We start from the raw sequence: 26,182 nt of genomic DNA, 5'->3' as shown, positions 1-26,182 counted from the left end.
CACTTCTGTCTCTCATAATCTAATCATGTGTTATACTATAATAAAAAAATCTTGCACTTGTTTGTTTTTACGCTGCCTAAGCCAATATCTGTTGGTTGCTTACTGGCAACATCCCAGCCCGTGTGATGCAGGGGCTTTGAAGCTTGTCCCTCTCAGTTACTCAGCTAATAAGGCGGTGGACTGATTAAATCGCCTCGCGAGGACATGGATACGATTGAGCGAGAGGGGGATGGTCATACGGGTCTGCTCCAGTGCAAGAGGAAGGCTTCCTGTTCTTCCTGTTTTCACAGAGAGGAGGAGGCTATCTGCATGTGGCCACTGTCCTAGCTGTTGACTGTATGTCTGTGAAAGACAAGAAGACATATAAAATGACCCCCTGACCCCTGTTTCAAGCCTATGAATAGTGTATACAGTATTCTTTTTATCTCTTTGAGGTCACGCACCCCAGCGGAGTGACATGCTTCAGAGGGACTTGAACAAGACTCAGGAAGTCAAGCCAGGCATTTGATTTGTAAAAGACCCTCTGACAAGCACACCCAGCAGGGAGAGTATATACACTGCAAGCCTCAGATCTGCCCTAAACATCACCTTAAAAGTGACCTGACAGCAAAGGCGGTGTACCTGTCAGTATGATTTTTGGGAGTTGAATTTTCAACATGAAATTTCTCTTTTTACCCATTGCATTTTAATCAGTACTGGAGGTAACTTTTTAAAAAACTTTTTTTTGTTTTTACTTTATTATTGTATATTATCAGCATATTGTCACGTGATCTTTCAGAAATCATTTTAATATGGCTGGTTTTGTGCTCAAACATTTTTATTATTATCAATGTTGAAAGCAGCTGTGCAAGTTTTTTTTTTCAGGATTCTTTGATAAATGGAAAGTATATAAAAAACAACTACATTTATTTGCAATAGACATCATTTGTAATATTATAAGTGTCTTTACTGTTACTTTTCATCATTCTTGTGCATCCTTGCTGAGTGAAACTAATGTCTTTAAAAATCTTTCAAAAATCTTACAGACCTTAAACTTTTGAACGGTAGTATATGAATATATTGTCCTTGTAGGAGATATATATATATATATATATATATATATATATATATATATATATATATATATATATATATATATATATATATACATTACCAATCAAACGTTTTTGAACATTAAGATTTTTTATATTTTTTTAAAGAAATATTTTTTAAATATTCAATTTTTGAAAAATGAAATATTTTTATTATTAAAAATAGCTTTTATCTATTTGAATATATTTTAAAATGTAATTTATTCCTGTGATTTCAAAGCTACATTTTCAGCATCATTACTCCAGTCTTCAGGGTCACATGATCCTTCAGAAATCATATTAATATGCCGATCTGCTGTTCAAGAAACATTTTTGTATTATTATTATTATCACTATTTATAACAGTTGAGTAAAAAATAAAATCAGCATTCTTCGATAACTATAAATATCCAAAGATCAGCATTTATCTGAAATAAAAAGTGTTTGTAACATTATACACTGTACCATTCAAAAGCTTGGAGTCAGTATATTTTTTTCTTTTTGGGAATGAATACTTTTATTTAGCTTTATTTAGCTTAAATTTATAAAAAGTGATGATAAAGACATTTATAATGTTACAAAAGATTTCTATTTCAGATAAATGATGTTCTTCTGAACTTTCTGTTTATCAAAAAAACTTGATATATAAAAATACACCCAACTGTTTTCAACATAATAATAATAATAAATGGTTTCTGAGTAGCAAATAAAAAGAATATTAGAATGATTTCTGAAGGATCATGTGACTGGAGTAATGATGCTAAAAAAATCAGCTTTGAAATCACAGGAATAAGTTACATTTTAAAATATAGTCAAATAGAAAACAGTTATTTTAATAAGTAAAATATTTAAAAATGTTTACTGTTTTTGCTGTGCCTTGAATCAAAGAAATGCAGGCTTGGTGAGCAAAAGAGACTAAAAACATTAAACATCTTACTGTTCAAAAACGTTTGACTGGTATAGTGTATATTTTTTCCCCAAAATTATCAAATCTATCAAGCAAATCTGACCAGCAAAGTGATTTGCAATACTATGGTATCTTTTTTTATTATATGTGCCAATATTACCTGATATAATCTTAAAAACGGCCTTTCCGCTATTCACAAAATTACTGACTTTCTGACTATTGCTGCCTGCTCCTTTCATAGATACGCATCTCTTTTCTCTCTCCCTGTCTTTCCACACAGCCTATTTCTTTCCTCCATATTATTGTTTGCGGGTGCTATTTTTATCCTCTCCTAATTCTCCGGTATCTGCTGCTCTTGCCCCACATTCTGCAGTGTGAGCCTTTTCTGCATGCTGACAACCTGGTGAAAAACAGCCTCCTCCTCCAGGCTGACTGAACATCTGTCTCTGCAGCACTGTAGCTCCTCCACTGATGCCCACAGATGGGAGACCCAGTAGGAGCCCAGAGCCACACAACCCAAAAGGGCAAGCAACAAACACTACATCCTTAATAACTTGAAGTAAACACATTACACTGTAGCTTTTTCCCCTTTCTGGCTGACCAACTAATACATTTGCATGGTCTTTTCAACAATGATGCTTGTGCCATTCATTTCATTAATGGAATTTAATAAAGCAGTTTTTTGTAAAGGCATCATATCCTTATTGTCTTGGGATGGAATATAGCTTACATAAAGTGTAATAGTAAAATTAGTAAACTTATGCAGTTTGGCCATTTTGTCATGATTTTACCTTTCCGTTTATGTGAATTCACTTCTCATTTGAACTAATATCTAAATCTCAATAGAAGTTGCCTTATAGCATCATTTTATTAATTAACTTAAATTGAATTTTATTGTCTATTTATATTAGAGAATCGACTCAATTTTCAGTTTATAGTAGATAATTCATTTTAGAGAGAGATAACACTCTGCTTGACCTTTGGGAAGACACCCTTCTCATCCCCTGCTGGACAGGCCCGTGGCTTTTGTGAATTAATTTAGGCCTGAACTCTGAGTGAACCTGGTCAGTGGAGAGGGTGCTGACAGTGCGTGGCTGCTGGGGCAAATACTGCGCAAACCCAACACCCTGAGTAAATATTGGAGCAGTCCATCAGATGATCAGGGAAATGAAACAGGGTTGTCAAGTCCTTGCAAACTTTCTAGAAGAATTGAGGCAAATGGAGATAGTATCTAAGGTTAAACAGTTTCTCTCTCTCTCTCTCTCTGTAATTGCTCAGGTCTTTGCTTGCAATCTGAATCAGATGTCCCCAAAAACATTAAATGAAAAAAAAACCACAACTTTACAGTAAACCATTTATGCAAACATAGGCCATTTGTTTTATTTTCTAGGACATTTACACTACCAGTCAAAAGTTTTTGAACAGTAAGATTTTTTTATGTTCTTTCAAGAATTCTCTTCTGCTCACCAAGCCTGCATTGGAGTCAGTATTTGATCCAAAATACAGCAAAAGCAGTTATATTGTAAAATATTTTTACTATTTAAAATAACTGTTTTTTGAACATATCTGTGATCAAAGCTAAATTTTTAGCACCATAACTACAGTCTTCAGTGTCACATGATCCTTTAGAAATTATTCTAATATGCTGATTTTCTGTTCAGGAAAAACTTACTATTATTATTATTATCATCATCAGTATTTAAAACAGTTGAGTACATTTTTTCCAGATTCTATGTTCAATAGATGATCAGAATTTATCTGAAACAAAAATATTTTTGGAGGAAAGAAATGATAGAAATTAAAACTTTTATTTATCAAAGAAGCTTTGTATCAAAAGTGATGATAAAGACATTTATAATGTTACAAAAGATTTCTACTTTTATATAAATGCTGTTCTCTTGAACTTTCTATTCATCATAGAAATCTGAAAAAAAAAATCTATGCAGCTGTTTTCAACATAATAATAATAATGAAAGGTTTTTTGAACCACAAATCAGAATATTAGAATGATTCCTGAAGGATCATGTGACACTGAAGACTGGAGTAATAATGCTAAAAATTCAGCTTTGAAATCACATTACAAAAATAACATTTTAAATAGTGAATATATTTCAAAATTCTACAGTTTTTGCTGTACTTTGAATCAAATAAATGCAGGCTTGGTGAGCAGAAGAGACTTCTTTAAAAAATATGAAATATCTTACTGTTCAAAATTTTTTGACTGGCAGTGTATAGAATACAGAATTTGTTTTAAAGCAAGGGTCTTACTTGGCTAAAAGTCCTATACCTGCTGATTCTGTGCCAAGTAGGACTGAAACCTCAAATCTAGTCAGTGAGTGTTATACTGAGCGCCAAGGAGTGTTTACATGTTTAGAGAGCCTGTAGGCACAAAAAGGTGAAAAGGTCATAGGAAGCCACCTGGTGTGTAATGCAACATTCCTCTTGTCAAACTATACAGACTAGAGCAACACTGATTTAAATTAGCTCCATTGTATTGCAACATCCTCTGACAAAGGACACAATCATACCAACATCATGAAGAGCCTTTTAATTAAAGGAAAATCAATAAATTGATTTAAATTGGATTAAATCCACAAACAGGTTTCAGAAAAATAAAATGTATTTATTTATTAGAATGTCACAGGCCAGGTAAACATGTCAGTCTTTTCTACATGTTTTACTCTTTCGACAGAGGAATGAATCAGTAGTGCAAAAAAGTATATCAACCTGAAGATGACAGAAAAACAACAACATTTAAACGTCTTGCTTTGGACTACCCTGTTAACCATGAATTCAGTAGCTCTAATGCAGCAAAACTGATTATTTTGCGTTATATATATAAAACACATGCGTGCATATTTCATGCTACACTCTTTAAAATAGAGGCTCCAAAAGGGGTGTTTTTGCAGTGATGCCATAGAAAAACCATTTTTGGTTCCCCAAAGAAACTACAGTGAACAGTTCTAATCTAAAGAACCCTTTTCCACTATAAAGAACTTTTCTGAATTTGAAAGGTTCCATGGATGCTCAAGGTTCTCCATGAAACGATGCCACTAAAGAACCTTTAGTTTTAAGAGTGTATGTCTAAAACAGCAGAATAAGTTAAGAAGTTCCCACAGCATAATGATGAAACATAAGTTCGTTTGCCACAAAGGCAAGTAATCATCAAATAGCAGTGGAAGAGTCTGAGGTAGGCGAAGCACCCGGAGACGGGCTGTTTGAGTTGTCTCCGCTTTGACCAGAAGAGCAAAGATTCACACGTTTAATTACTGGGGCCGTTCCTTCCTTTTCACGCTTCTTCTGTTTCATTCTGCGATTCTGAAACCAAATTTTAACCTGTGTTTCGTTCAGTTCGAGGGTGGCGGCCACTTCCACTCTACGCGCCCTGGTCAGGTACTTGTTGAAGTGGAACTCCTTCTCAAGTTCGGTGAGCTGCTTGGTGGTGAAATTGGTGCGTATTATATTCTGCTGGCCGTGGATTCCATATTCGGTGACTTTAACTGAAAGAGACAAAGTTAACAAAAAAAGACAGATTAGAATCCTAATTTGACATTATTTTAATAATACCCAACGTGCATTGGCTTTTACGTTAGCTATTGTAATTAGCCTCAACTCACCTGTTTTAGGAGGGTTCCTCTTGACTTTCATCCAGTCAAACGTTGGCGCTTGTTTGATGTTCGTCTTGGAGTCGCTGTCGCTGTCAGGGGAGACCTGGTACTTGCTGAACGAACCATAGCCGTGTGGTTCGTGTTCTCCATAGGGATAAGACTGATAATGGCTTGCAGAAACTGAGCCAGGCCTGCCGTTCGATTCACTGTATGATCCAATGTTGGCTCCCATGTTCATGACAGAAAAAGCAGGCGACTGAAGACGCATGTGGTCATCTGCTTGAGTGAGAACGTGTTGATGTCCATGATAGTCCGAGTGAGGAGGTCGGGTTTGCTTGCAAAAATTGGTGTGTCCAGTTTTCCCCATGTCCATATTGATGTGGTATTGCTGCGAGTGAAGCTGTGCGTAAGTTGTGCCATGAGTTTCGTGCGGTGCCGTTGTAAAAGTGTTCCCTCCGACTGGCCGTCCCTCGGGAATGTAACTATTTGTACTTGCACAAGCACTTGGCAAGTATTCTTGTTCCATAGGAAAACACCCAACCTTCGAACTATAAGTGTTAGCACCACGGTTATAAATCGTATAATCTAAGTAGGAATTCATTGTTGACTGACCAAGCAAAATTGATTAAGCAGGGTCAATATAGGCTGATGTGTGGTCCCAGTGCCCCTACAACCTCTAAGCAATATGTCAAACCACACAAAGTTCTATCCGAGCTCATATCAGTTAAGTGACAGATCATGTGACTAACTTTGCACCAATAGTCGGCGACCTGCAGTAGCACTCTGGGCGTTGCAGGTGTCCATCAAACGATTCGTATTTACATGACAAACACATCAATCGAATCCACCCATCAATCTGATAAACTCGCAATGCAGGTCTAATGTGAATTAAAGCGAGCACAGCAGTTATAACAACGAATTTATATTGTATTCGTGACGGCGAGGACAACTAGAGTTGTGTAGCGAGCTATAAGTAAACAGGCCCTAAAAATTCATCATACACAATAACTTACACCACTGACATGAAATGGTCACTCAGGTTTTTTCTAGAGAGTTTCTTGTGTTGTTTTTAAATCTAAGTTCCTAAATTACACACCAATTGCCTACTGAGGTTTTTATCTGTCGAGAGTGGGCCACCCTACTTTTTAAAACTGTGCTTAGATACAATCTTCCATTAAAATAAGGTTTGTGTGACGCTAGAATAGTTTGGGATAGTTTGGGAAACGTATCTTTGGATTCTAGTTAGGATTCTTCTCTATAATTAGATTTATTTTGTTGATTTTTAATACAGGTTACATTCTCCATTCAAATACAAAAAAATATTAATAAGAGTCACAGATAAACTGATTAGATCATATCAAATTAGCATCGCAAGAAGCGATAAATAAATAAAAATAACACGCACTAAAATGTCAGATTCATTGGGCTATTCATTGTCACACAATAATTTGACTGATTTATTAACCACGGTAACGTTTTTTTAAATCAATCAAGTGCATTAATATAATGCTTATTTACCATTAAACATTCATTCTAGAAATATTACATGAACGTGGCATTTAATCACTTTAAGGGGGGACTTTATTATAGGCTACGCTCTAGGGAACATGGAAGAATAGCTTGTGGAAACTGTCCAGAAGAGACAGAGAATGCTACGCATTAATGTATAGACTGGATAACCATACCCAGACATAGCCTACTTTTCCAGTCATATTTGCGGAAGGGCCTTTCACTGTAGATGCCATGCGTAAATAAATCTCTTAAAGCCTCACTCAAGACAGTGGTGGTGGGTTGTTGATCAGAGATTGTCCAGCTATAGAGAAACATTCTTTTCAGCTTACAGTCTTTTTTGTCTCATCCTCCGGTTCTGAAACTAGATTTTTATTTTCTCCTCAGCAAGTTTGAGAAAACTGGCCACTTCCATACGTCTCCGCCTGCACAAATATGGGCTGAAGTGGAACTTCTCGGGTTCTACTAGCTGGTCACTTGTATAAAGCAGTACGTGCTCTTTTTGAAGCAATGATTCCCAGCGGGGGTTTCTTGTCGCTCCTGCGCTGTTAAAGAGCATATGAAATTTAAACCAATTACTCTATACATTTGGATATAATTTGCAATTTGCATCAACAATATTTTAATTAATATGAATACATATTTTACACATTTCTTATGCCAAACTTCTAATAGTTTCGTTATGTTACTGGTAAATTATTTAATTTGCATTTCTGAACAGTAGATGGAGGCTATTTACTCACCACCAAATGATGCCGTGCTCCTCTTTGTGGAGTTTGCTTGAATTTTGTCATCCAAGAAAATTTAGTTTGGTAATGCAGTAAGTGTAAACTTGTTGATTTCTGAAGTTATATCTGGTAGTTTGCAGGAAGAAACACTGATGAGTTAGTACTGTCTTGATTTAGGATGGTGAACATTTGTCTCCTTGTTTTAACGTCCTCTTTCTTTATCTCGCTGTGTATTCCATTTCACTGTACAAGCTGGTCTTTTGCGGTCGCTGACCCATTATTTTTGGGATGACGAATTTTGTCATTACGTTCAAATGCAGGCTATAACGACTTTGTTACAAATAATTCCGCTACGTTGCGAGACAGACGTTCTTCATGTTGTTCGTTATCTGCATTTTCTGGACCGCTTTCATCAGTTATGTTGGTCCTTTCTGGGGGTTTAGCAAAACTCTGGCCTCTCGTGTCATGTGACAGTATGGTTCCGGAGGCCCGCTGGAAGATGACCTGCAGGGTCAGAGCAACACGGTGTGAGTCAGCGAACATGAATCCATCATCGCAACTAAAAGGAAAAAGAAGATATGAATAGTGTTTCTTTTGCCGAGTACGCACTGCCAGAAACCAGAATATCTTACTGTGCTGCTGACAAAAAAATGGTCTATGCAGTGTGAACAAATCACAAAATCAAAATAAGCTAAATGCAATATAAACGTGTTTTAAAACATTTTTAGCTGACATTTGGCCATGGAAATATATAAAAAAATAAAATAAAATGCATGCACAAATAATTGCATCAAAATATCAAACGATTCATGAGAAAACTTATCCAATGTCAAAATATTAGAGAACATATTTTCCTATTTTTCTTTTAATTGCTCTTTTTTACTAGTAGGTACCGTACACCAAGGTAATTCAATTCAGGGTCTCAAAATAATCATACGTATCAGGAAAAAATATATTGGTATTGGCACAATTAATATGTTTTATGAACAACTTGTATGTATCAAAATTAAAAGAACCATGCGCAATTTTTATTCTGTTGTTATTTAAACCTACAGTAGATATTTCTCTGAGACATCTTATGCTAGATTAAAATCGTCTTTTAAACTAACAGAAAAAGGAAGACTTTATTTAATTTTAAAAACCGTTTCGAATCGTTTAAATCGTTATAAGGGAAAAATAATAATGCTCTGAATCCCGAAAGTACGTACAGCAAGATCCCTATAAATTAAGTTCAATATAAACGGTTATAATGACATCCACGGTTATGGAAAATAAAAGCTAAACCGTTTCAAATACGAAAATGGAGAGTATTTGAAATGTCAAACTGTGTTCACTTTATTTATTTTTAATCGTTATAAAAACGTAACTAAATAACGAAGAAAGAGACTAGTTCGGAAAAACAATGGGATGGGGAGTGTGCAGTGGTACAGAAAAACGCACAAAGCCCAGTGAACTCGTCTTGAACCTTAGCCAAAGTACTATGGCAATTAATCACCCAGACAGATCCTCCGCCATTCACAAACTGTGAGCTTATTCTTCAGCAGCTTGATTCCGTGGAGAGCTGGAGTCAAGTCACAAATCAGAGGGACATTTACTAATAAATATATTTTATGTAAGTGCACAGGCTAATTACTCTAATCAACAATATAAAAAAAAAAAAATAAGATCCTTGCTGCTAACAACAGCCACTGATCCTTGTATATGTTTAGCTCCACTACGAAGCCATACTGTAAGTGCCATTGAATGTAAGTTATGTCTTCTTTATATGTACAATATAAATTAAAAAATTGTCCTCTCCATGACGATAAAAACGCAATAAACGCTTACCTATACGTGATACAAGCCAAAGGATCGAGTGAATCAAATTTACGGGTAAACTCAGCAGAAGATCCCGGTTCAATTATAACATGACTTTAGAAAAGAACACGTCATAAAGAAACAAAAATACGCTATGCATATTCTTTTTAAAGCGAAAAATATTAGACTGCTGAAAGGAAAACTTCCTCTTCTGGAAGAGGATTACAGATGTCCTGAATGTAAAAGCTGATGGAGGCAAAGGAGGACGTCTCATGAAGTTAGCAATCGATATAAATTGAACTGCGAAACAAACAAAAATTAAGCAAGATCAGGATGTTGCTCTGAAGCAGTATTGACGTGGTGTACATACCAAACGATTGGAGCGTTTACCACAAACCAAGAATGAAAAGATGTGTGCTATTTTCAGTTAAAATAGGTTGATAATGTCTCGTGTAAATGCTGATATAGATGATGCTGGATGTTTTATTATTATATAGGATATAGCTTACATAGACACAGACACAGAAAGAGAGAGAGAGTATATGACAATTATTATGACAACTGATTCTTGACCTGATTCTGAAAACTGACTGAAAGGCAACCAAATTCTCAAGAACCATAAATATGTTTAGGTGCTTTAATATGTCAGCTAACATCTTTACCATAAAACAGTTGTAAACGCTTGTAAAGGGGACATCTGTTTCGAATTATTCGTGCATGATATTGTAATTAGTGATGTTGAAGATGAGAGAGTGCCGCTGTCTTGGGACTGTCCTGCGATCAATTCCCCAAAGGTCCAGGGGCCTTTGATCTCTCAAGTTGATCTCTACTGTTCCATTACTTTGCTCATGTCACTGTAGCAGTGGGTTCGTCATAGACGGCCTAAACTAGGTATAGTCACCGCCAGACGAGCCCATCTAGGCCTTAACAATCCAACCTTAAACATTTTATTGATATTACCAGTCCTTAACTCAGAGACATACTGCCTACAACAATATACTTTAATGTAACGACAACTTTACTGCATTAATCATCGAGATTGGCTAAGTTAGTTTATATGAGCATAGTCGTTTACAATTATACAGCCTTAAAAAGGGTAAGAAATAGGATAAGAGCATACACAAAAACTTACGTACCTAATCTACATAAACATAAGAATAAACGTTTAGGTTCTTAGAAAATAAATAGTCACATAAAACAACTTATTCTGTAACACATTTTTCGCAGTGACCAAATACGTTTGAGGGACACTACTAGTTCCTTACATTTGTAATCTAGTTTAGTTGTCACGACGGGCAGAATTGTATGTTTTCATACAATAATATTGAAAAAAGCTTATTATTTTTATTCATGATATAGAAGTGGAAAAACTATCCATCTCATCATTGGCCTTTACATGTTTTCTTCGAGTTGTGAGACAAGACCGTTCCCGGTATTTACAGTATAGCATGTATCTACAAGCGTTAAGATCTAAAATATAGGCTTACTCACAATGTGTGGTGCTTATGCTGTTCGGTAGCTCCTACATTCTCCCTCTTGACTGTTCACAGCAATGAGGATAGCTTCTTGCGAAGGAAAAGCCCCAGAAATTTGTCCCAAACTCAAACAAGTTAGCTCGGCGAAAAGGCTTTGACGAATTGGCTGCGTTGCCTTTCTGCTCTGCAGCCTCTTCATTAATTATTTAATGAATCACGTGATATGGCAAATAAGGGATGCGGAACCAGTATCTTTTCACTTTTTATTTCATCCACCTCTTTACTATTCATCGTGAATTCGCTATACCTCTTGTAACAACTTAAGAGTGGAAAATAATCCTATTGCATTTAAGCAAGCAGATACTCAGAAAAAATAGTAACCAAACAGAATACGACGAAACTGACTAGTTCCTCATTATTCATGCATTATATAATCTTAAAACAAAGGTAGGCTAAATTCAGCTGACATTTTACAGTATTTCCTGAGGTAAAAATTACCTGTTTCTTGTCATGTTCCTTCTCGTCTGTAGCCTGTCCGATTGATGAATAACACGTGGAAAACGTGTCCTCAAAGGGTCACATATATAGCCTCATTGGAAAACACTTGTTGCTAGAAAAATAAAAGAAAGTAAAATCAGCATAATAAAACATTAAGTAACACAGCAAAACAGTTTGTCATAGGACATAAAAATCACATCCTCAAGTATTTTATATCGTCGTTTATGGTATTATTCTTGAGTTATTTGTATAATTGTTTCATGATTGTTACTGAGTCTGTGCGTTATGAGAGGTTCAGCTTTCTGCGTGACATCTGAAAAACAGTACTGTCTGCCTCTGAGAACATGAAAAAATACAATTAGAGTTCTTTCTTGCGAAAAAGAAACAAACTAAACAAAATGGTGACCAAAACTTTTACGTGAATGATCCTTAAACTGTAGTAAATTTTGCATGTTGTCGCCGGACAGCATTTGTCACCATATGACAAATGATGTAGCGCCATCAGGTGTCTAATTTTCGAGACCATCACATCGTGTTAAGTATTTTTTTTTTCTTTTTAGATAGATAGATAGATAGATAGATAGATAGATAGATAGATAGATAGATATATAGATAGATAGATAGATAGATAGATAGATAGATAGATAGATAGATACCACTCAGCATGAGGACAAAAAAAGTGCATCCACAATTCCACTATGGCGTTGGGTTTACGTCAACTACATATTCCCCAAGACACGAATTTGCGACTATCTATTCACACAAATTCGGATCTACAGGGTATATATAGATGACTGACATCATCAGTAAATGTATCATCATTGTTAAGCTTTGTTAATAAAACAAAAAATAAAAAAAGTTACTTTTTACTGTAAATTTGTGGGAAACAACAACTGTTACTTGAGCAACAAACAGTTAATTTTCACATTTTCACCCAGTATCACCAGTATATTATTGTGCATCATCCCCATTTCAGTTATTTGCTATTTAGCCTACTTTCCCATACACTTCAATATCTCTAATCCAACTTCTTTAGCTCTGTGTTATTAAACTATGCCCTACCAATAAGATCTATCTTCGTTAAATTAATAACAGCTGTCAAAAAACAAAAGCAAAGGCTATTCCGCAAATCTGATTTATTGCTTGTAGTTGGATGAAATCCTAAAACCATGTAAAGAGATAGGTCAACTTACTACGTGCCTCACTGTTTTGCACAAACAGTGGTCCCCGTCTTGTTTCACGTTGTCTCTATTGTCTTTGCCTCCAGTAAACACACTTTCACATTGTAAATCCATTTGTAAAATTTTACGTTTTCAGCATATGGCTTTTTTTCTTTCGGACTTTCATTTCGTGTGTGTCTCTGCAGGACTAGCCTTCCAACAGCTTCACTGGACACATCACACAACCTTTTGGGCGCATAACGATCGATTAAAGATGAAAAATTCAAGATAACCTTAAGCGAAATATCGTTTATCAACTTCATTAGGCATCCTGCTGCTGCACACTTCGATTAGTACTTCCTGAACGTGGGATCGCACTACTACAAACAGATCTCAAAAACAGACCACTAATTAAATATTCAACAGAATCCTCTTTTTTTAAATTCAGTTCGAATAAAAACAATTCAAAAATAATTTTAAATGTATGTTTTTAAATGACTAGACAAGAGTAACAGTATGGTTATATGACCCTGGACCACAAAACCAGTCTTAAGTAGCACGGGTATATTTGTAGCAATAGCCAAAAATACATTGTATGGGTCAAAATTATCGATTTTTCTTTTATGCCAAAAATCATTAGCATATTAAGTAAAGATCATGTTCCACAAAGATATTTTGTAAATTTTCTACCATAAATATATAAAAACTTGATTTTTGATTAGTAATATGCATTACTAAGAACTTCATTTGGACAACTTTAAAGGCGATTTTCTCAATATTTAGATTTTTTTGCACCCTCAGATTCCAGGTTTTCAAATAGTTGTATCTCAGACAAACAATGTCCTATTTTAACAAACAATATATCAATGGAAAGTTTATTTACTCAGCTTTCAGATGACGTAAGAATCTCAATTTCAACAAATTTACACTTATGACTGGTTTTGTGGTCCAGGGTCACACACACACACACACACACACACACACACACATATATATATATATATATATATATATATATATATATATATATATATATATATATATATTAATAGAACAAAAAATAACATAAAATACACAATACAGGAATTTTACATCTGAGATTTCATCTTTCAGTTTTTATTTATGATTGCCATTGCAACAAAAGCTAAAAAAAATGGTGGCAGCAATCACAACAGTGACCTTAGCATGAACTCTTCCTTCACCATGCCACGCACTGTCACGGTAGGCTATGTTTTCATTTTCAATAGCCTAATAATAGCGTACCATAGCATAACATAAAGATGTTTGTTTTTTCTCAATAGGTCTCATGCTTATTTTATGATTACACACTTAGTTTATTTAATAGGATATTTTAACAATATTGTTTAGACCTGGCTGAATCACACACCAAACCTAAGAAACGAAAAAAAATATATAAACCTTTTGAACTGTCCCTCTAAAAAAGCTTTCCATTTTCGCGGCTTTTAGATTTGTTCAGCAAAAACCTGGAGCATCTGAATGTCCGGCTATGCAGAATGAGTAAGACCAGATCGGGAGCTCGGTGTGAGGCGGGCCCTGCTGGTGATGAAGCAACATTACATCAATCTAACTAGCAACAAAATTAGCCGCTCACAGACATTGTTTTTATTTATGATTCAAGCGAAACGGCATTCACAATAGCAGAACTTTTCAAATATTCTAATCCCTTTAGCATTGCGTCGACTAATCAATTTACTTTCTCGTACAACTCTTCCAGTAAATTCTGTCCCTATCAAAGATGTCGTTTCAGTACAAAATGCCTTTAAGAGAAGTACACCGTACTGACTGTTGAGCGAAAATGTATTCCAGCACTGCGATTACCAGCTAGTCGGTTTGGCATGCACCCTGTGCTTCTCTGGGAAGGCATGTGTGCCACTCTCGTCTCCTGACCTCGGAGTGATCCCTTCCCAATGAATAATTGATGAGAACAGCGCCCAGATTACCCCTATCAATATGCAAAACACATTATAGGGGTAAAATGGGACTTTAATAGTTATGAATCGAGGAACCGTTTCTATCACGAGCAAATTGTAGTTACATCCTTACATTCACTCTATCTTCTTTTTTTCTTTTTTTTTTACAAAACAAACTAAATTCTCTTATCTCCAAAATGTTACACAAGTTCAGACAAACAATAATAGGCAAACACATCGAAGTGGGTAGAACAAAAAAATATCTGTAACTTTTCAGATTTCTTGATTTATACCACAAATTGATTCACCATTTACCATGAAATACCAACAACTCTCTGCCTGTAGTATTGTTTAAATAGTAAAATGTTACTATTTTTGATTTAAGCATATAATTGTAAATCTGAAAGAATATTTCTGCAGGTATTTATGAAAATATTAGTACGACATATATTCCATAATCCGCGCAAAATACACATCTTCACAAATACAAAATTCAACCTTGCACTTATTAGTTAAAAATTGTGCAGCAACACAAAGACTTTTCCCCTTTCTGTTTCTTTTTTTACCGGGTCAAAATTCATCGGAGTTTACAAATGTATTTCTATCATTGTATAATGTGTATATCTAACAACTCTGCATTCTCTCACACTTCTAAATCTTTGAACGAAATTGTATATTGGCTAAAATGCGTGATCTTTTTTTGAAAACAATTAATTAAATGACCATTCTGTACCCAAGGAAGAGACTTACTTGAGAAGTACAGAGAAGACTTCTTATCGTTTCACGTCCAGCCGAAATATTATGAAAACGATTGTTGACAGCCAAGTCAGCATGGGATATTACGACTGTCCAGTTTGAGAAGACTCCGCATGCTGCCCACAACCTTTAGAATCCCGCTGAAGCAGTTAAACAGTCAGTTACATTCAAGAACGTGAATTATGTAGCACATTGTCAAGCCCCCTAAAACCATAAAACTAACTTTATGGACCTCACGTGACTTTTTTAGAGCTACCAAGAGCTACATGTTGGTGTTATGAACTGGACTTCAGAAGAAAATAGTCGGGGTAGATGATTTGTATGTTGTGTTTCGTACAAATAATGCAGATTGTTAAAATAACCTGTAAAATATCGTTCTGTTCATTCACCCTGAGCATTGTGAGGTAAACTGAAGGGTTGAGTTATTGCTGTGATGCTCACACAAGAGCTGAGTTTGAATATTGCCATATTATAAGCCATATTTTTCTGTACCGAGATCCAAAATGTCCTCGCGGAGCGCAGCAAAAAACTGAATGGACAATCCTTTGTTTTATTAGTCGTATGCAGTAGAACACATTTACCCCTATAGCTTTCATTTAAGAGCGAAATATTTATTTAAACCGGTGGGTAAAATGAGAACTAGTTGTCGATGTAATGCATGGTCCAGCGTTGGGATGACTAACCAAACAGGCCTACAGACAAACAGAGACTTTCATGTATGACTGAGAGAAAACTTTATTTTTCTTTTGGATCAGCTCATTTTCAGTTTAGACACAAATACAAAAAAATGGCAGAGATACCATCAACATGTCAATGACAAAACATTTTTCTCCAACTTTTAACACAGAACGTCCATAACTCACGTTGTGCACTACAAATAACATATTGGTCACTACTGTATAAAGACATTCTTCAGAGGACATCTTACGAGCCCAAAGTAATATTGTGCTGCAGCCTAAGTACACAAATGTAAGTGCGAAAATATTATTTTTCTCGCAGGTATCGTCTGCGAGAAATCAAAAAAGCCCGGCACATAACAAGAATATAGCATGTTGCGTGAATAATACTTGACGTTTCAATACAAGTTCAAGGATACAACAAAAGTTTCTCTTTTTTACACTATCACTTAAGATAGTTAGGTAGTGCGAGTTGTACTGTACATAATTCTCGTAACAGGTCTAGAATACGTTGCACGAATAGCTCACATGGAACATGCTTTCCTCCACGAATGTATAAACTTGACACACTTGACATTCACACTCATTTTATGGCAATTGTAACTAGTTTAGCATATGTGATAACAATATTCAAAAGCTGACAATTTCGAGTTGCACGGGGGAAATCACACGTCGTCAGGTGAGATCAACAAGCTGAAAGGTGCAGCGCTGTAACAGTAGTCGAATTTTCCAATTATTGTGACGTGATTTGATCAATTTTGAAATGCGCTCCCCGCCGTAGCGAGACTCATGCTTTTCAGTTTATTGTCCTTCTTCCATTTCATCCTGCGATTTTGGAACCAGATTTTGATTTGCCTCTCTGAGAGGCAGAGAGCGTGAGCTATCTCTATTCTCCTCCTGCGGGTGAGATATCTATTGAAATGAAACTCTTTCTCCAGCTCGAGGGTCTGGTAGCGAGTGTAAGCTGTTCGAGCCCGTTTTCCATCAGGTCCAGTCATATCTGGCATAAGCAAGGGCAAAGAGATAATAAGCAAACATCACCAAGCCATCAAACGGAAACGGACTTAAACGTCCGTTACATTTTGGATGTTGGACTGCTGGCTGATTCTAGACTATATTCAAGGCGACATGCAGTTTTGTACCATTGCATTTTATGGTTTTACTGCTGCACAATATAATAATAATAATTCTCCATGCAGTCAACTCCCAGAGAGTGGTTATTCTCAATTTAACCTATACTTAGGTGAAACTAATGGTCCGTCTAAGCATGATTGTTTTTGCAAGACAAACATTAGCAGGCTACTAAACGAATATGAAAATCTGAAGAGTAAGACGTACATGCATTTAATCCACGCATAACCTGAACTTAATAAACTGTTATCATCAAAACAATTGTATTTGATCATGGCTAAATAAGACATAATAGAGATGTGTATACCATGGCTAATGTGCAGCTTCCTCATCCATGGGAATATCTGTGGAGTTTGACCGTCGTTAGGTGTTGTAGTCGAGCTCGCCACAGATTCTTGTTTCTGCGTACGTGTGGTGGTGGTGGTCTGTGCTCCTTCGTCGGTCTCGGATGAGACATTGGTCTCGTCTGTGTCCGCAAAATGTGTGCTGTTGTTGCTGGTGAGATTGTTGCTGTTGGTGAGTCTGCTGTTGCCGGTTGGTGTGCTCTGATCAGATGGAGGAGAGGAACCCTTCAATTCCAGAGACTCGCTGGTGGCACAAGACAGGGGATCTGGAGACGAGAGCGAGCAGCTCGACTGTCTGTACCGGGTCTCCTGACCCGGATTTTGGAAAGCGCGAGAATTATCTCCAACTGCCCCGAAATGGCCATTGTTGGGACGGTTTACACTAAGGTCTATTCCATTGTAGTTGTAACCGAAAGACCCGGAATGCATGCTGGTGGAGTCCCTGTAAGAAGCGTTCATAGCGCCGTTAGTACCATAATTTAGTAACTGATAGTCAGACCCATTTGGATAGCGCCCTGAGAACGAGTTTAGAAAATAAGAGCTCATTTGGATGTTTTAAAATGTCTTGATTTGTAGATCTTGGTCGTTAAAATCCAGCGCCGCACAATTTATGATGTAATAATGAATTATAGCAATGCACTGTACTTCGTTTTTGCCATGTATGCGGCCAAATATGGGAGAGCGTTAGGGCATCACGTGCCTTTGTTGACCAGTCGTAAATTCTCTCTGATGACTTCAAGAGGTAATTCATGCTCTATGGTTACAAATGATGACGAAATGATGATCGTTAGGTTCAACTCAATGGTGCCTCCCCATCGCGCGCCACATCCCATGTTAGCGGAGGGCGTCACCTACTGGGAGAACTGTAAAATGACCAAACACCTGCCCATTTCGTGAAGCCTTTTCTTACTGCATCATTTTGTAACACTATGCTTTTACTGAATAGAACTAAGTCGTATTTACAAATACATTTACGATAAATTAAGGCAAAGTGTGAATATTTCGCGTCGTTTGTAAAATGATTCAGACTCTCAAAGCAATCTTCAGCGATTTTACGCAGTCATTCAGTGATATGACTATGTATCTTATAAACCTAGGTTTTTCAAACTATTTTTATTTGCCAGAGCAATATCTAGATCTACAAGGGAAAAAAAGATAGCTACAACTAGAGAGATTCTTATAGATACTATCAAACTGGCCCGTTCACCATCATAGCTTCACGGAGCAGTGAAGAGATTTTAAATTTAAAATATAGGCAATAATTATATTATATATAGATGATGTCTATGAGATGAAATATTTTATGTCTTCAGGAGTGCCTTTCACCAACGCATAAGGATGATAAGGCTCATTATACCAGAGAAGATGCCCATGTACACAAAGAAAAATAAACCACATGAATTGTTAAACAATCATTTTATTGACAAAATGACATTGCTAACAAAGTATGATAACGTATTATTCTTAGTGCATTCACATACACATACACAAAAGTGACGACCCAATAAATTAAGCATCAAAATGTCCCATTTTCTTCTTTTTCTAGCACACAACGGACTGAAATACACATTCAATGTAAGACCTTTAAAATCCCAAAGTTTTAAACTTTGTTTTCTTTCAAATTATAAGAATGTTCAAACAGCGAGAAAACATTTGTCTTATTAGTTTAGATAGGCCAAATACCGCAAAATATATAACAGTGGTAAAAGCACCTCCCATATCTTTTACCGTCTTTGTTCAGACGCCTGTTTTAATGGAAAAAGAACGTCTTCTCTTGAAGCTTTTTATGTCAACATGAAACTTATTAGGTAGTTTTTTTTTTCTTGTTGGACAGACCAGTACTTATTAATTAAAACTACAGGCTACATGTTATGTACAATGTTTCTAGGGCTTTAAACATTTATCCCGCCTTTCCACCATCCTCCTCTTCGCTGACCTTTGCGGAGTTCAGCACTTTATTCTCCTTTTTCCATTTCATTCTACGGTTCTGGAACCATATCTTTATCTGTCGTTCCGTCAAACACAGAGCGTGTGATATTTCAATTCTTCGCCTTCTGGTCAAATATCTGTTAAAGTGGAACTCCTTTTCCAGTTCAAGAGTCTGAAACCGAGTGTAGGTTTGACGACCCCTGCGGCCAGTGCTGCCAGGAATTCCTGTCAAAAAAGTGAAAAAAGACACACTATATGAACATCAAGTAAACATACAAACAGGCCAAAGTAAATAATAAAAGAACACTACTACAATTGTCACCATTATCATTATTACGATGACTGTTTGTGACTAAGAGTTAGTGATTACTGTAGTGACATCCGATTTGACATCTGCATTTTATCTACATGTGAGAGAGGAATGTTTTGAGAAATTATAATAAAACTCATTGATAAAAGTCAATGAGATACACTCAGCTAAGTGTATCTCACTCTGATATCTAATCAAAACGTAAAAGAATGTGCGCATCGCGCTTCTAAAAGGCGCAATATTCAGGATGCAGCTTTCTGCATCTGTTGGCAATTTGTTTTGCCTGGGTAGAACTTTTTCTTAAGACTGCAGACTATGTCTCTTCGTTATATATGTCTCTTCTTTTATGTGTTGACAGAGTCGTAGTGGAAAGTAAAATAAATTGCGCCCCTACTTCTGTGACATGCAAAAGAGCGAAATCGCAAGCGTGTCTTACCATTACACGAGTTCATCCTCTGCATCCACGGGTAAACCGGGGTACACGGTTTGTCTTCACTGTTAAAATATCTCTCGGCACCCTGTTCAGTGCAGTCCGTCTTGCACTGGTCCTGTGTTAGGACCAGCGAGTCTTCCAGACCTCCGATAGCGCACGAACGCTCAGCGGTTCGGTAAATGTTGGGTGTTGAGTAGTCACAAGCACTGGTGGATCCGCTTCTCCCAAAAACGCCCCCAGCTTGCTGGTAATACGAGGAGGTGTAAACCTTGTCCTGGACATTGGTAGCTCCGAACGTAGCGCTTGGATAATGTCTTAAAGGATCTGTATATCCAGAGGAATATAGCGGTATCTGACCCAAGAAAGACTCCTGTCCTCCGGGTAGAGACACGGGAAAAGTTGAGTTGACGAAATAGGAACTCATGGGGTGGCCAGTGTTATTGTCCGAGTGTTATGATTTGTTGTGTTTTATAGTCCAAGTGGTTTTTGCCATTACTTTATCTGAGATTTGGTTTTAGCCGAAGGGGGGTGGCGAGGTGCCAATCTGAGACCGCGGGGAAACGGACCAGCTGATCAGTGCCTGACCAATCCTGAGCACTTCTGACTACAGGATAACGTGTAAGGTGGGGGCCCTCTTGTTGCACAGAATGGAATCCCCAGGGCATATCAAAACACTCAGACGCAAGTGTTTTTCTCCGTTTTCCGAAAAAAAAAACACCAACATATAAATATAGATAAAATGCAATAATATAAATAAATAATTACTTTATAGGAGCATTCCATTAATAATTAATTTTCTCTCCACATTTTCTAATTTCCTTAATCGAAATATGATGCAAACGTCGTCAAATATGTTTGCAACTGTACGTCATTTTCATTTCGACTTTGTCTTCATTCAAAATGTCCATTGCTCAAATTCTTCAAAAACTATATGCAGGCATCTAATTGGTTCAATTCAGGTGCACAAGAGAATTTCAGAGAAGCACAGACGGACTTTCACTCTCCAAAACGAACTTGTACTGACCTTTACCCTCCTTATGTATTTAAATAATACCATAAGATACCGCTGTCCAGACGCACAGCGCATTATCTCGTTAAATAAATAAATGAATAAAATTACACATGGAAACAACCGCAAAACGCTCATTTACAAAGAGTGATTATACTCGTTTTAAGACGACTGCATAACTTTGCCACATTTTAAATAGGCCCTGAAAATCATTCTAAACAATCTATCTATCCATCTATCTAGTTTACCGTACATAATAGCTTTCACATTGTATATCGAAATGCACTGCAATTTTTCTCCAGAGGCGCAGCATACAAAGACTATTTACTGAACAAGAATACCTAACCAAACTGGACTTTTAAAAAAAAAGCAAATTTTCAATATCAATAAAAACAATGCGTGAATGGTATGTAGAAGATAAATACAAAGTGAACATTAATCCAAGAATAAAACATACACCAATCACCAATAATTTGAATTCGGCCCGGCCCATGTTATTTTTGTTTGCCCTCTTGTTTGCAACAGACAACGTCAAAGTTAGCCTACAATTACAGAGCGGATTAACATTTTATTTTAAACACACACACACACACACACACACACACACACACATATAGTCTACTGTCAATGAAATACTAAATTATTAAAAACAAATAAGTTAAACATTCTTTAAATTGTATTATTTAATTAAGTAGGCTACCCTATAACAGTTAAGCCTTTAGTTAAGACTAAAGAAAACCTCTTAGAAAAAAAGCTAACCATTAATCACCATTCTGTTTTGTAAATTAATAAAAATTGATCTTAAGAGGTATTATTGAATATCGATAGGCTGGAGCTACGTAAGTACACGATGACGTTATTGTTGTGAGTCTATCCTTTAGAAGGCTGGGTCATCCTCATATTTTTAACACTGCAGCGATTCTTTTGTCGTTATAAAAGCAATAATACTAAATGTCTGATTTAATAAATGCTATGTATGATTTTAGTGTTTTCTCACTTTTTAAGTGAATACAAAACAGCTCGTTCTTTTTGTCTGTTTTATATTGTACTGTATTATTAATAATAACGACTGACCCGAAAGAAAGCTTATTAACAAGGACATCACACAAATCAAATTCAGTGCAAGGCCAATAAGAGCAAAGCAAAATAAAATATCGTTGAATAATCAAGATTAGCAAAGCATATTTAAAATTTGGCATTAACCATTCACAGACTGCATTTGTCGATTACTTGCTCATTGTGGACACACTCTGGCTGAACACAGTATCTAGGGATGGTGGAGGTCTTTGAGTCAGATCACATGCAGAGAACACCCAAACACAGAATTTCTTCACAGTTACCAAATCTCGTCACTAGATGACATCACAGAGCAAGAATTGAGAAAAGGTGTGCTTCTTCAGGGGTTCACCAGAACGATTTCCCATGTTATTGTAAATCCAAATCCAACATTATTTTGGTTATCCAAATTCGGAAAAAACAAATAATCTAAAAAATAAACCTGCTACAAAGTGCTGCATTATTGTTTTCCCAACACAATGTCCCTCAACATCAATTAGAAAGCTATTGACAATGCTTTTGAAGCATAATCGTCTTTACAAATGCCAAAAAAACAACATAAATCCATCACTGATAAACAGAAAATGCCACGGCTTTAGCAAATTTTGAGTAACATTATGCAAAAAACACCAGGAATAACAATGGACAGAAATAACAATATTCAAGTTTTTAATTAATAAATCCCTTAATCATAAATCGTTTTTAAAAAAAATCACATAATCTAATGCCAATGCAGTTTTACAGAGATGAGGTATGCCTTTGCTATTCAGAAACTCTGAATGCTGATTTGTACACTCAAAGTTAATGTGCATCTCACATAATCATTTGAATGCAGCGGCCATCTTGTAACTCTGTAAATAACACTTCTTTTAAATGTATTTTCCGCATTTCCATTGTCAGCTTTTTAAAAACATAGATACAAATAGGCCTATTTGCGATATACGTTATGTCGATCTTTCTAAACCATCACACGACCCCTGAAGTCTTACTGCACGTTAATGCCAGTTCTTATCTACTTGACTTAACTTTAATCTGTTTTTGTTGTTATACAAAATACATGCTCACTAGGTTGTATTGTTAAAGTAAATCGGTGCACAACGACTTGCATCATGACATCGCTGGAATAAGTAGTGTACAGAAGCCTATAGGTCCAGTCCTACCTTTTCGTTCCCCGTCCATCATCGCTTCACTGGAATGATCCAAAACAATCACGCAGATTCGTCGATTAACCAGGATCACGCGTCGTGTTATTGGATGTATGGGTACGACAGACAGAGCTAAAACTTGATAAATTAGAGAAGAATGAACTAAGGTCCTCAGTGAATTTTGACCCTTGCACTCCTGGCTGATGTGAAAATCTAAAGACGCTCCGTACTAGCGTGACGTCGAGCTTTCCATCCATATTAACGCACACAATTTCCCCAGCTCAGGAGAATTTTTCTTTCCCTCTGCTTTAACAAACGTAAAAAACATAAAGGACAGAGGTGCTACTGACTGCGCCCTGACCAAAAGAATGCTGCATTATAGCCACTTGGGAAATCATAAAAAGTTCATGTTCACAGAGAGCTGCTCACGTGACCTCTCTCAGCCAATCCACTGGCAGAACCACACATAAAGTTCTATCACAAAGTTGTAAATTTTCATAAACAGCTGTGAGTTTATTGCTTTGCTTCAGCAGCAACTCGGTCGCCGCCATCTTTATTCGTTAAAAGAGAAAAAAGCACGACTTCACTTCATTAACAGCCATAGATATATATAGTATTATTTTTTCACTCGATGAAAAAGTCTATTACTAGAATTTTAGATTTTAATTTTAGACATGGTTCATAGACAAGCTGCACAAAGGTTCTGCAATCTTTAATTAAACACATTTAAAAATGTGCAATGAAAGAGACACAAATAGGGGCTCTTTTGACCAATTTGCGGCTAAAACTGAAATAAGCCAATTACCCTAATATAAAGGAGCACCATTTTCCTTTTTCTCAATGGTTTGCGTTCTTTTGTCAGGTGACTTTAAGAGAAGAATAGACAAATGGAACGTGAAAGCTTTTTACAGCACTAAACATGCGTGGAGGAAAGAATTGCTTCCTGTATCTACGAACAAACACTTATTTCCGACATTTATTGGGGCAATAAAACAGTATAACCCAAAAGTGACCGAGCATGGTCTGTGGGTTATACCCTCGAGAAGGAAATGCTCTTGAAGCTCACCAGTGCATGTTGTCCAGAAAGGCCCTAAAAGCAGCATACGAGGTATACATTTAGAATTATTTCTATTTCCTAACAACTTAGTTGTTAACATTTTCTTTTGTTTGTTAATAACTAAATTAAATAGAGTGTAACATAATAACCCTTTTTAACGTCGCATCCATATTCGTTTAATTCGTTTTGCTGGGATACAACTCAACATACATTTGAATTTGTGTGAAAGCTACAGTTTTGTTTAATAGACTGCTACTCAAAAATATGTACAACCCATATGTATATATTTTTGTATTCTTAATTATGCTTTGTTGATTTACTGTAACAAACGTCGAACTGTGCTTTTCGTTATTATATTCTTAAAACTTAATAATCTCACCTTGATCTCCATTTTATGTTTTGAAATAAGTGTAATTTCATTACACCTAGTCTTTAGCTTTACGCAGATGAGAAAAAATGAAAAGCAGATGGAATAGATTGAAAATTATATGGAATATATAGTCTAATAAAATTACATATTGCTTTCATAATACATTTTTATTTACTCGTATTCGTTAACCGTATATTTTAAATAAATAGGCCTACAATTTTATTTAAAATATTATTTTATATTTAAGTCTTTTTTATATTATATAGTCTTTCAAAAGTATTCCCGTCATTAATAGCATTCAAATAATATTAAACACGTAAATGAGAAGCCGCTATTCGCCCACATGAGATTAGATGAAAGGTCTAACAAACTGTGGTATAATATCTTGGAAATTATTTTTTTTTGACTTTTTTATTAATTTAAGATTAGATTACAACGGAAAAATGCGTTTAGTTGCTCACACGAGATTATGATCTTGATAATCTCAGAAACGTGAAAAATAGGCACATTTTCCTAATAGATGAAAACGTCAGAAAATATCTGATAGAATTATAATATTTGGAATGGTACAGTTTTTGAAAATTCTATAAACAATGTGTTGTGCTGGTTAGGCCTGTCTGAGCCCACGCTCATCCTAAACAAAATGCTAACTTCTGCATAGCCCAGGCCCCAATATCCGTTTTATAATTTTTCTTACAAAAATATGGCCTTTTAAAAGCGTGTGGTTTTGAGATGTCTTTGCGCCCTGCTCATTCAAACAACAACGAAATACATACATTTTATTTACAAGCATTATGAAAATATAATTTATATTTAGCTTCAAAGAACATAAAGAGCTCTTCTTGATCCGAACTGGTAACCCTTCGTCCACATCAAGACTAGTTTCATATTTTGTGCACAGACCGAAAAAAAAGTTTGCAACATTTGTTTTCCTTTTATTTAGAACCATTTTTGTTCTGTGTCCTGTGCTGTTCTTGGGTCGCTCTATGGTTCTTTGGAAGTTCAAGAAGTTTTTATTGTTATATTGTATGACTGTAAAGCGCCAGCGAACCTAGTTGTCAGCGTATACAGTTCAATACAATTAAGTCTGTTACACTCTTAAAAATGAAGGTTCCAAAAGGGTGTTTTTGCAGTGATGCCATAGAAAAACCCTTTTTGGTTCCTCAAAGACCTTTTCAGTGAACAGTTCTTAAAAGAATCATTTTGAAGAACATTTTAAAAATCTAAAGAACCTTTCGACTAGAAAGAACCTTTTCTGCATTTGATAGGTTCCATGGATGTT

General features: G+C 36.0%; 3 protein-coding genes across 3 annotated transcripts; all 3 read right to left on the bottom strand.

Moving 5' to 3' along the window:
• Positions 1–4,640: 4,640 nt before the first annotated feature.
• On the bottom strand, positions 4,641–8,357 carry LOC141298158 (homeobox protein Hox-B1b-like). Its single transcript, XM_073828670.1, has 3 exons — positions 7,838–8,357; positions 5,595–7,639; positions 4,641–5,477 (listed from the first exon to the last, which is right to left on the bottom strand). The coding sequence occupies exons 2-3, from the start codon at positions 6,184–6,186 to the stop codon at positions 5,143–5,145; spliced, it is 927 nt and encodes a 308-aa protein (XP_073684771.1). The 5' UTR covers positions 6,187–7,639; positions 7,838–8,357; the 3' UTR covers positions 4,641–5,142.
• Positions 8,358–16,178: 7,821 nt separating this feature from the next.
• Positions 16,179–18,285, bottom strand: LOC141297959 (homeobox protein Hox-B5b). The gene is made up of 2 exons (XM_073828444.1): positions 17,555–18,285; positions 16,179–17,116 (listed from the first exon to the last, which is right to left on the bottom strand). Exons 1-2 carry the CDS (start codon positions 18,135–18,137, stop codon positions 16,869–16,871), a joined length of 831 nt encoding a protein of 276 aa, XP_073684545.1. The 5' UTR covers positions 18,138–18,285; the 3' UTR covers positions 16,179–16,868.
• Positions 18,286–19,180: 895 nt separating this feature from the next.
• LOC141298041 (homeobox protein Hox-B6b) lies at positions 19,181–20,706 on the bottom strand. Its single transcript, XM_073828547.1, has 2 exons — positions 20,267–20,706; positions 19,181–19,745 (listed from the first exon to the last, which is right to left on the bottom strand). Exons 1-2 carry the CDS (start codon positions 20,685–20,687, stop codon positions 19,492–19,494), a joined length of 675 nt encoding a protein of 224 aa, XP_073684648.1. The 5' UTR covers positions 20,688–20,706; the 3' UTR covers positions 19,181–19,491.
• Positions 20,707–26,182: the final 5,476 nt, after the last annotated feature.

Source organism: Garra rufa, chromosome 22 (genome assembly GCF_049309525.1).
Source record: "Garra rufa chromosome 22, GarRuf1.0, whole genome shotgun sequence".
Lineage (NCBI taxonomy): Eukaryota > Metazoa > Chordata > Actinopteri > Cypriniformes > Cyprinidae > Garra > Garra rufa.
This window is presented reverse-complemented; position numbering and strand designations above follow the sequence as displayed.

What these genes read in the sequence shown, in the direction of transcription:
- LOC141297959 (XM_073828444.1), bottom strand. Translation starts at nt 18,137, where the DNA reads ATGAGCTCTTATTTTCTAAACTCGTTCTCAGGGCGCTATCCAAATGGG. An exon ending in GAAGCTGCACATTAGCCATG is followed by an intron (nt 17,117 to 17,554) that starts GTATACACATCT and finishes TGCTTATGCCAG; the next exon opens with ATATGACTGGACCTGATGGA.
- LOC141298041 (XM_073828547.1), bottom strand. Translation starts at nt 20,687, where the DNA reads ATGAGTTCCTATTTCGTCAACTCAACTTTTCCCGTGTCTCTACCCGGA. An exon ending in GAGGATGAACTCGTGTAATG is followed by an intron (nt 19,746 to 20,266) that starts GTAAGACACGCT and finishes CTTTTTTGACAG; the next exon opens with GAATTCCTGGCAGCACTGGC.
- LOC141298158 (XM_073828670.1), bottom strand. Translation starts at nt 6,186, where the DNA reads ATGAATTCCTACTTAGATTATACGATTTATAACCGTGGTGCTAACACT. An exon ending in GAGGAACCCTCCTAAAACAG is followed by an intron (nt 5,478 to 5,594) that starts GTGAGTTGAGGC and finishes TGTCTCTTTCAG; the next exon opens with TTAAAGTCACCGAATATGGA.